General features: G+C 40.6%; 1 protein-coding gene across 9 annotated transcripts in view; it reads left to right on the plus strand.

Moving 5' to 3' along the window:
- Positions 1-11147, plus strand: part of phactr4a (phosphatase and actin regulator 4a) — a 38646-nt gene extending 27499 nt beyond the window's left edge. For 7 of the 9 annotated variants that reach the window (XM_034891170.1, XM_034891169.1, XM_034891171.1 and 4 more), the window contains 9 exons: positions 3017-3148; positions 3667-4237; positions 5479-5714; positions 7337-7499; positions 7778-7833; positions 8968-9029; positions 9153-9290; positions 9720-9796; positions 9952-11147. In XM_034891170.1, the coding sequence (XP_034747061.1) occupies positions 3017-3148; positions 3667-4237; positions 5479-5714; positions 7337-7499; positions 7778-7833; positions 8968-9029; positions 9153-9290; positions 9720-9796; positions 9952-9967 (1451 nt within the window). In that variant the 3' untranslated portion in view covers positions 9968-11147. The remainder of the gene's footprint in view (positions 1-3016; positions 3149-3666; positions 4238-5478; positions 5715-7336; positions 7500-7777; positions 7834-8967; positions 9030-9152; positions 9291-9719; positions 9797-9951) is intronic. The other 2 variants (XM_034891175.1, XM_034891172.1) reach the window with 1 other exon arrangement.
- The last annotated feature ends 472 nt before the right edge of the window (positions 11148-11619 follow it).

Here is an 11619-nt window from a genome sequence, read left to right on the forward strand (position 1 = left end):
TAGCCAAAGTCCTGACCTGAATCCTATTGAGATGTTGTGGTATGACCTTAAAAAGGCCGTTCATGCTCGAAAACCCTCCATTGTAACTGAATTAGGACAATTCTGCAAAGATGAGTGGGGCAAAATTCCTCCAGGACGCTGTAAAAGCCTCATTGCACGTTATCGCAAACGCTTGGTTGCAGTTGTTGCTGCTAAGGGTGGTCCAACCAGTTATTAGGTTTAGGGGGCAATCGCTTTTTCACACAGGGCCATGATGGTTTGGATTTTTTTTTACCTTTAATAATAAACACCTTAATTTACAAATTGCATTTTGTGTTTAGTTGTGTTGTCCTTGACTATTGTTTAAATTGGTTTGATGTTCCGAAACACTTAAGTGTGACAAACATGCAAAGGAACAGGAAATGAGGAAGGGGGCAAACACTTTTTCACACCACTGTAGACTGTTGATCTACTTTATAACATTACATCTGACCACCTCATATTTCATGTCCTAAGAAGCCAATTCCCCACCTTTTAAACATGACTGAGCCTCTGACATGGAAAACCCCTTTAAGAGGAGGTGACTTTCACAAGCATGGAATGACTTCAAAATAAAAATCTCCAGTAGACAAAATATTTCATTAAAACTCATGTGTGACAACTACTGCATATGTCAAAAATCTAACAAACTCAGATTTAAATCGCGAAGGGCCAAGAGATTCCCACCCCTACTTTCTTCATATGTTTAGTCAAACAACCTCCAGAGCTTTGTATGATTTTAATAAGGGAAAACATGTATAAAGTCTTTGTTTGAATCCAGCATTTTACATGCAATGTGATTCCACTGTTGGACCAGCAATGTAAAAATTCGGTAATAGAAAAAAACGGTAATAGTTTTAACGTAGTGGAGGAGATAAGCGATAAGTAAAGCCAAGTTAAACCACTCAAGTTAGATTCAACATAGAGTCAAGGTCAAACTTCCGTTGGAAAGATTACACTCAAGTTAGATTAAAGAACTATGGAAAAATGCAAACACTATGGCTGAGAATTGAGCAATAAAGTTTCTTTATGTACTTTGTTCCAGCTATAATGTACCTGGATTATAATTCAATTACCCACACTACAATGTAATAGTTCACATCTGTTATGTTATCTATTCAATCCAAAGGCCTACAGTATCCAAAACCAAAGGCCTATTAAATGAATAAAATGAGTTCCCTTCATCAGTAACATTAAGTTGGCATTAGTCATTCTCCTCTAGCTTCTTCTTAATAACATTATCTCAAATGATGTTTTAATTAAGTAGAGATGGTGCAACTGAACTAATTGGTTAGTTGAGCATGAAACTAACCCGTTACAATATAGCAGTAAGTGTTGACCTTACACTCAAATGTAAGAAAAACTTCTGCAGGTGAAATACAGCAGTGCATTTATGACCTTACTTTTGATTAGGGAAGTTTTTCCTTCAGTCTGAAAATATTTTTTTGATCATTCAAACAAACAAAACAGTTTTGAGGTGTCACTTATGGTTGGGATTTACTTGGTATGTTGGTTGTGCAAGGTATTGTGGTGTATCTGTTGTGATTTGTGACAGACTTCATCCATGGTTTGCGTTTGAATTAAATAAGAAGTGAGAAGACATTGTTGGTGGCTGAGCAAAATATTCTTTAAAAGTATAGTATTTAAATATTAAAAAATGTGCCTCACTCTTACTTTAACCATTTCAGCTAGTTAATTAGCCCAAATAGTGTGTTCATTTTCTAGAGGACTACAAGTTGTGAATATGCTGCTGTTAACATCTGGAGAACAATTTCAAGTCACCTTAAGTATTGACGGTTATTACCTTAAGTCTTATAGTGAAGCTGTGGCTTTTTTCTGAGTAGGTGTTACTATAGTGTGCAGTTTCTGTGTGCCCAGCCAGCAGTCTCTGGCGAGAGGACAGGCACCAGCTTGTCTTTCCACCGTTTATGCAATGCCAGCACTTTCCTGGAGGTTAGATAGAAACTGATTTGCTTTTAGCGTCCCTTATGCCTAGCCCCAGCATACCACAGCTGCTCTTGTGTACAGCCCATCCCAGTACTGTCTCTTTGGAAGCGTGTCTCTGGCAGTGGCACATTCCACTATTATTTGTTAGGCACGGTTTCTAATACATATGTTACATATCAATTCACACTCTTCCATTCACAGTGTGTACTGAGTAGCTTGCGTTCAGGTATTACATTGGCAGTGTTGTCATTGTTTGTGTTTTTAGTTTATTTAACTGTTTAACCTTTGTGCATCCGCACACTCACACACACCTCATGCAGGCAATCCTTTTTAGAATACATTTTTTTATTTATTACCTTTGTAATATAAATGTACCTTTTTGTATACCACGTTTATTTAACCTTTTCTCTCAAAATAGGACTTTATGTTGAATACATTATAAAGCTCAATTTCTGAAGGCCAATATTGATATTTGTGAGTTTGAGAACTCTAATAACAGCCAAAAGTAAGTAATAAGTCTTGGTATGGATACCTTATATTTGTAACTGACATACTGCAGCAGGCCATTTTACAGTTGAAAAAACTTTCTTGTCAGTGCTCTCTGGTGGAGAAACTCTGTAACTGACACTATTTAAATGTGTTCAAACCCAGTTTGGTATTTCTGTGTAAGGCCATTTTTAGTTAATTTTCAACTGACCTATACAAAATATCTGCAATAAGCTGATATCGGCTGATTAATCAGTTTAGCTCTAATAGGGAATAACAAGTTGAATCAAGGGAAACTGGGGTTTTCATGTGATTCATTCCTTGAATAAGAGAATTGTTTTACCATAATTACCAGGAATGTCACAAAACTGTAAAAACAATATAGCAATATCACACTGTAGTGGTGCTTTACATAACCAAGATAAGAGGTTGTTTAACAGCTAGGGATGGTTGTATACTTTGCTTCTCCAAGGCAAACATATCCCAACCCCCCCCCCCTAATTTCTCTCCCAGCTTGAAATGTAAACTCAGCCCTATCCCTGATATCTCCACTCATGTCTGCCAGCTTCCTCATTGAACAGGGGCTCTAAGGTCAGGCAGCCCTGTTACTGGACCAGCTGGAGACGGCAGAGTGAGCTCGGCCTGTACCTTTCTCTACCTGTATACCTGCGGCACAGAACGGTCCAGACCGGCTCAGGTATCCAGCGGGACACCACATCTTAATCCATTTTAACAGAGCCTGCAGAATGGTTGCATCGATTCACCTCCTCTGAGCAGTGTTAACACCAATACTGCATTGCATGGGATTTGCAGCCACTGGAGCTGTTTTCAGCTCAACTAACTTAACTCTAAATGCTGCAAGAAAACATTGCATGTAAGGTTGTCATTTGTCAGTTGACATGTAGTGTGCAGGACTGCACTGAATGTGTTTGTTATTCCCAATGGATGTTCATTACAGGCTGTTGATACTGTTGTGTGTTAATGTGTGTGTGGTCCTCCACCGACTCAACAAGCAGCTTGGCAGTAACAACATCTTTTCTTCAAACTAAAGCTGTTGACATATTACCTTTTTTTTTTTTTTTGCTTTCCAATTGTTGGTAAAACTAATATCACCTATCTACAGACCGAATGTGCATCTTCATGTGATGACTGCAGGTTATGTTTGTGATCATAATTTTAAATAACATAGTGATTTGTGCTTCTTTTTTAAAACAGCTGAGCTTTCACAGCCTGTCAGCGGTGTCGTCATAGTGCCACCACCCGCTAAGCGCTCGCCACCGACACCGCCAAAGAGGATGACCCCTGTCGCCAAGCGCCATTCTGTGGATCCCTCTCCTTCCAGTCAGGACCCAGAGTCTCCCACCACTGTTCCAGCTTCTGCCCCTGTACAGATGCCCCCTGCTGTCCTTAAAGTAGATAACATTGAGGACAAGACCAATGCAGCAGCTCCTCAGACCTCTGCTGAGCCTTCACCACCGTCCCACATACCTCCATCTCCTCCAAGGGTCCAGTCACTCCAGCCACTTAGCACCACCTCCTCTGCCCCTGTGCCCACTGTGCAAACGGATCCCCCCAGCCCGACCACTGAGCCTCCCAGCCAGCATCCATCCATCCCCTTACACATCCTCATCCAGAGAGCCCTGGCCAGCCCCGGCCCAGCTCAGCCCAACCCCGACGGCTCCAAGAGGGCCCACTCACTTCTGTTTGAGTCTCCTCCAGAATTCCTCACCGAGCTGGGGGGAAACCCGCGGCACTCTCTCCCTATCTCCATTGAACCTCTCCGGCTGTAAGTGTCAACATTACCGTACATTACATGTATGAATAACAGAATATCATTGATTTGAAAGCTGTGGAGGAGCCTGTTCTAGTTCAGTGTTCACTTTGTGGAATTTTTCTATGTGATTTGGTTGAAGTCATATAGCCTTACTGAGAGTGAACATATGGCTTGCTTATAGTCCATGGGATCTCAAGGAAAGTAGGGTAAATGTGAAAATTGGCTGCTTTTCTTTCCCTTCCACAGTAGTAAACTAAACAGTTTAGCACTGGTGATTTGCCAAAAAAGACGTGATGACCCTTGTCATGCAACTTATCAAGTTATCTAATGTGGTTCAATTTTTATTATAATTCTTTTCATGATTTTTTTTTATGCACTACATTCTCACACCTAATGAACTATAACGAGTTCACTTGAAAGTGTACTAAATGCAAAGAGCATCATTATCCACAGTCTATGCAAACAAGTTGAGTCATGTAAATAGCCAAAGTGTTTAAATTAATTATTTAATAACCAGTCACAAGACAAAGCAAAGAGCAATTATAACAAATAACAGCATAACATGTGTAATAGCACAATGAGCCTGCTTTAATCTGCCCATGTGGCACCATCATCACTGTAGAAGACGAGCAATACCAACAAAGAAAGAATAAAAGTAAACAAATTGTGTGGGCCAGGTCAAAGAGGGATCCCCCCTTAAAGGTTTGAATAGTTAATAGTCTGCAACAGACATGGTGTTTGAGCAAATCTGTCATGCAAAGATTACACTCCGTAAATCAACTCTGGCAGCGGTTATTTTATGGTAATAAACTGGCCGGACTGCCGGCTGCATTTGGATTGCTCTCTTTAATTCATTTATATGATGTCCATGAAACAATTTGCAAGACAAAGCAGGGAACCCAAAGCTATGATTCAACATTGTATGTTGTTTTTGGATTTGTTATTATCTATACTCTGATTTGTTTTTGGCCCGAGTACATATTCCTAATTAAAATGGACATACCGACGTTTTTCTTTTGGCCCAAGGTTACCAAGAGTCAGCCAAAGAAGAATCATGCAGAACTGTGCCTTGTTAATCTCTTTGGAAAACAGTTGAGATTTATTCCCTCACCCGGCAAAAGGGTTGCAAATTGCAACTTGGCTTGCTGCATGCTAGATTAACATCAGAACACTGCGTTTAAAAGTATTACATAACAGAAAAATGACTGCATCTGAGCTTGTTAAGCTGTCTCACAGCTTGCTCTTTCTTCCAGGCCAGAAGACGATGACTTTGACATGGAGGAGGAGATGCGGAAGCTTCATCCTCAGAGGCCTCCTCGCCAGCCGGAGCTGGAGCCCCGCAGCAGGAGGGGTGTGGTTGGAGAACTCAGGGTGAGTGTCATCCCTGAGGTTGGAGGTCCTGGGGACAGTGAGGAAGAGTCTGACTCGGACGGCCCCATTCTGTACAGAGACGACGACAACGACGACGACGATGAGGAGGGCCCGCCAAGTAAGTTTTGTCTTTCTTATACTGCTGCATAAAGGTCACATAGGAGAGACGGTAGATGTGTGTGTCTTGGTTAAAAATATCACTCACAGGTCCCATATTTTAAGAAGTGAAATTTCCATGTTTGTTTGGATTATAGAGCTTATCGAGGTGCTGAATAAATACTGTGAAAGTATTAAAATGCTTAATCTACAAAAACACACCCAGCCAGTATTCAGAAATTGTGCCTTTAAATGAGCCGTCAAGACTTCCGTCCAGTTGTGATATCACAACTATACTATATAGGTAGAGAGTGCTGCTACAGCATCGTTAGTCATTCCTCGGCTGCAATGAGCTGCAGAGACCTGGAAAGTGCAGATGTGGAAGACCTGGCAAAACAAAACTGTCGGAGCAGACTGGGCTTTTTCAGGAGGGGGGACAGTATGAGGAAAACTAATATGTTTTTTCAACATTCACGCATGTAAACATTTTTTAGTAGAAACTCCAATATACAAGTTGAACCTGAAAAGGAGCCTACTATAGGACCTTTTCATTAAATACACAAATACCTTCTTTGTTTTCAAAAAGCATGTTATATAAAATAAGTTGTTGGTCTATGCAGAGCTTAAAGTGTAAAAGTTTACATGCATCTATTTTGATTTTATCATTGTACACTTGTGAGATCTTCCCTGCTTTACTTTATCATTTTGTCAGCAAATGAAATATCTTCAGGTTTTGGATTGCTGGTCCGACAAAACAGGCGGTTTTGTCATAAATGCAAGACTCTTATTTTATTGTTCATTTCAGTGTTTCCTTAGGATTTTTTTTTAGCAGCGGGGACAGGTTTGACACACAACCTGAATGCCTTTTTCTAGTCTCCCGTTTCACTCTCCACAGCGCTGTCTTTAGACAAAACGTCACAGGTTGCTTACAGTTAACTATCCTCTTTATGTTTTGTGTAATGTTAGCCTTAGTTATTTATTTCTCATCTTGATTTTGGTGTCTGCGTTTTAAAGACATTTCAAAGTGACTTTTTTGGGGGAGCTGTTCATTTTATAGTCGACTGGGAAGAAAACGAACATTGTGACAATAAAGTCCATCAACACAAGCGTATGTGGAGTTAAACTGGACGGGCCCACTAACCTCTGGATAGTTCCACTTGCTGTTAAATTGCAATGTGAGCGGCAGCCTGGGGGGGTGCATCATGTCGGCAGGATAATTTAAAAGGCAACCGTAACTACATTGTGTGTCTGCCCTATTTCTGATAGCGTGGCGGAAGACATTTTTACAATGGCGGTGCGCCACAACATAGAGAAAACACTGCATTTTCAAGCCCATGCTTTTACTATGAAGGCTGACGTTTAGGGGTGCACGACTCAGAAAATGTCACGATTCGATTCAATATAGATTTTTAGGCTCAAGATTGGATTCAAAACGATTCTCAATTTGAAAAACAATTCACAGTATGTAAATGTAGTTACTTTTCCCATGTGATAGTAAACACGCCATTGCAATATAAATGTAAATCGATGTTGAATCGGTAGAGCTTGAATCAATCCATGAATGTGAATTGATTTTTTTTTTTTTTTGTGTTTGTGTTTGACCATTATAACAACTAATATATCTATATATATGCAACAAAACAGGTGGGCTGGCAAGTCGTGTGAAGAGGAAGGACACGTTAGCCCTGAAGCTGGAGAGACAGGAGAAAGAAGAAAGGGAGAACCAGGAGAATCAGGAAAACATGAGTTGGCAAAACCGAGAGCAGTGGATGGCAGTGAAGAACAAGATCAGCACCGCACTGACACGGTAAAGAGCTTGCATTATATCAGCTAACTGATGCACACAAGGATGATATACATCCATATTGTGAAATTGGATGTTGCAAGCCAGTGTCATCCATTTCTGATATAGTGGCTGATGCAGTATGACAGATTTATAGTATATATAGTTATTAATAAAGTTGAAGGCTCTCCACATCTATAATGCAAGTTTGTCATGGAACTCCCTTCTCAGGACACAATATGTCCCTTTCCATCCATATTAGCCTTCAAAAATAAGTAGTCAACAGTGTTTTGTGTCGTCAGGCGGCTGAGTCAGAGACCATCAGCAGAGGAGCTGGCACAGAGAAACATCCTTCAAGGTAAGACTCTCCCTCCATCCCTCACTTCTTCATTCAGGTGGCTTTATTTAGTCATTGGCCCTTCAATCTCTAATTCTGCTGGTTTTTCTGGTTTCTTCACTCTTCTGTGACAGTAAACTGAACATCGTTGAGTTGCGGAGAAAACAATGACATTTGAGGACCTTTTTAGAAAACCCTGACTGACATCTTTCCCAATTTTCTCACATTTTATATATCTTACATCAGAAAAATTAATAAACAGATTATTGGACAAGTAAAAAAAAATGTTAGCTGCAGCCCTAATATGTACACAACCCTGTCCTGTAGTGGAACTGTGTGTTACCTGTGCACATGCAAGTTGAGTCAGTTGTGAGGTTGATTGGAATTTGCAATTTAGATTTGCATTTGCCTACAAACTCAAAGTTAAGAATTGTTGTATATTTACAGTCTCACAATACTTTGGGTCTCTGAATCGATACGTGGAGAGAAAAAGTCAGATTGGTGAATCCCTAATTCATATGCACACAGCTGCTTAAGGTATCTACCTTCATCTATGGCAGACTGTGGAAATGGAAATCAGGCTGGTCCACATGAATAACATCTCAGTAGTTTATAATTAAACATTTATGCATGGCTTTAAAAATGGAGCACAGACACTTAAACTCCAAAGATGCATGCATATGCATATTTCTGTTGAGTCTGAATCCGGGTAATGTTTGAAGCATCTGGCTCCAGGTGTTCAAATGAATATATTGGTCTCATGTACTGTTAAAACAACGTAAACGTGAACATTAAGAGCAGACTGCAACAGCAGACTGAGTATAGTGAGAAATCAGCCTACGGTGGTGAAACATCAGAGCAGCATCCCTGTGATGCCAAGTTGGATCCCAGAAACCAAGTATTAACATAATACTTCTCAGAATCTGTCAACACGTTTTGATCCAGGACTCATACCACCACACTGTGTCTTGCCTGTCCTCAAATGACTCTGCCAAGACGAAGCTTTGCGCTAAAACAATGCCGGGCCTTGTGCAGATTATGGCGGTGATTAAAAGATTCCCGTTACCCGCAGCGTGTCGGCGGCAGCTCGGGTGAAATCTACCTGACTGGCTGCACTCTGTCCCCTTTCTCATGGAATGTCTCTTCTTCCTGCAGCCAAGAATGAAGATGATCGGCGATTAGAGAGAAGCGAGATCAAACGGAGGCTCACGAGAAAGGTCAGGATACAGCAAAGCAACTGTATCATACACTTGCCAGTTATTATTCTGAACTAAAAACGTAACACCTATGAAACCTAAAACAGATGTCACTTATCCTGCTCCTGTTCCCTCTGCTTTCAGCTGTCCCAGAGACCCACAGTGGCTGAACTCCAGGCCAGGAAGATCCTGCGTTTCCACGAGTACGTTGAGAGCACCCACGCCCACGACTACGACCGGCGAGCAGATAAACCGTGGACTAAGCTCACTCCTGCTGACAAGGTGAGACTTGACACATCCCCACCTACACACAATCGCATATGTGACGCCTCTCTGTTATACCGGCAGGGCTCTTGCAGCTTAGAGCGTCTTAACAACAGAGAGCTGGAGCCCTGTGCATTCTATAACAGCATTATACTTTACTTTGGTCACCTCTTGAGAGGATTTTCATTCCAAGCAGATTCAGTATCCCCGGATGCAATACAGATGCTGCTTTATGGCGCAACATAATGAAGTAACTACTTTAGTAGAGTGAATTTTAATTTGTACTTAAAGTACAAACGTGTTTGTTTGTTTTTTTAGCTGGAACATTAACAGTCAAATACTCTGAATAGAAGTCCCTTTGATCACACACTTCTTTTCTTCTTTTTGTGCCTCGCTATAAGTGGATAAAAGCTTTCCCGCTGAACTGCTGTTTCTTTCACATCTCAGGCTGCCATCCGCAAGGAGCTCAATGAATTCAAGAGCTCTGAGATGGAAGTTCACGAAGAAAGCAGGATCTATACCCGGTCAGGCTCGTATAAAGCGTTCATTAATGATTCACCAGTGATTCATTAGTTTCCTGTATTAGTTCTGTTTTTTCTTGAAGATTTTCTGAATATGCTTGCAGCTGTAAAGGGTTCCAAATAACCTCTTGACCTTTTTTTTACTTTCTTTCTACCAGGTTCCATCGGCCTTAGCTGTCGATGCTGACCCGTGAAGCAATCAGACCGGGGGAAGTGAGGAGTTACAAGTCCCTCTCCTCACCACGAACCTAACATGTGGTCCATTTGTTCCGTTTTTACTGACTGCCTGCTTCAGCTGATCACTGGAACCAAAGCAAAAGAAGCCACAATTGGTTCAACCCAATGGTGGTTAACAGACATACTCCAGGTCTTCGACTGGGCAATTCAGGACAGGAGGAGTTTGTCAGTGCGTCCATGATGGAGGTACCTGGTGCCAACACTGATCCCCCTCCTCTGGGCTGGGGGCTCACACAGTTAGATTGAACAGAAAGGATAACTGTTGGAGGATTATAACACTGTGGGGAAACCACTCTTCCCATGCCTTTACCTGCCTTTATATTTAATTTTCTCCCTTCCTAGCTGAACAGGAAGACTGTGCACATAAAGAGATCATCCTAGTTCATGTAAACAACGTTGATGGTACCCCCAAACTAATAGAAACTTTTTTTAAACTCTTATATACAATATGTACATGTTAGGTACTGCACATGTCTACCTAAAGGTGCCTCACAGCACCTGCCTTACTCATCACGTGGTCTCACAAGTTCAAGTCAGACAAAATGTGAAAGACTTGGGACAGCAGTATGTTTCCTATTTAAATCTCAGTTAGTGCTCTATTTAAATCAACAGTTTGAGCTTAATGTGTAGACCCTCAGAGGGCTGATTCCAACCTAATATTCTGGAAGTGTGCATTTTACTGTATTTCTTTGATCATTTAAATGATTCTCATGGAGCACATGTCACTAGATTATTTTCTAATAAGGCACTTTATGTTCCTTAATTGGGTGTGTAGAACATTTAAACGTTTGGAGCCTATAATTTTGTTGATAATTGAATTATTCCAGCTGGAAAATGTACATATTTTTATTTTCCCTGCTGTTTTATGGTACTTAATATCTGCAAGTCCATAGTTGGCTGCAATTGTATAGATCAGTTATATAGATGTGATTGACTTTATAATGTACATCCACCGTAATGCTGACATGTTTTAATTGTAAAGTATTTCGCAAATGTTATTTTCAAGTAGTAATGGTACTTTTTTGATACAGAGATCTTTAAAACATTTTTTTTTGCAAAGAACACTGTATAAATGAACAATCCACTCAGAAATTAAAATAACCTGTGATTTTCATTTGAATATGGTTTGATTGTTCTTTCATCAGTTCAATCCTTCTGTCTGCCGGGAAAGAAATATTCTAAAGAAAAAGAATAAGTGTATGGCCTTTTAGAATGACCAGACGAGGGCAGTGTTATATAAAATGTGCAGATTGAAATACAGATTAGTCTCCACCATCTCAGTAATAATGTGCTTTGAGACAAAGAACCCCTTCATTAGATCTGGTTCTTCCCTCACAGAACTGTGGGCTTGTGTGATAAGTGCAACTGACATACAGTAGTGTTTGTCCCTTTAATTTCCCCCAGGGCTGTTAATAGGTAGTTAATAAACATGGACTTATTCAACAGGAACACCGCTCTCCTCCACTAAGTGTTCAGACATTAACTGAATGTCAAATGATTAGAGGGATGCACCTTTAGTCTAATACATCGTTTTAGGTGCTCAGATCTAAAACAAGACTAGGAAATCCTACTCAACAGTGGCACATTTT

This window comes from Etheostoma cragini, chromosome 14 (genome assembly GCF_013103735.1).
Source record: "Etheostoma cragini isolate CJK2018 chromosome 14, CSU_Ecrag_1.0, whole genome shotgun sequence".
Classification (NCBI taxonomy): domain Eukaryota; kingdom Metazoa; phylum Chordata; class Actinopteri; order Perciformes; family Percidae; genus Etheostoma; species Etheostoma cragini.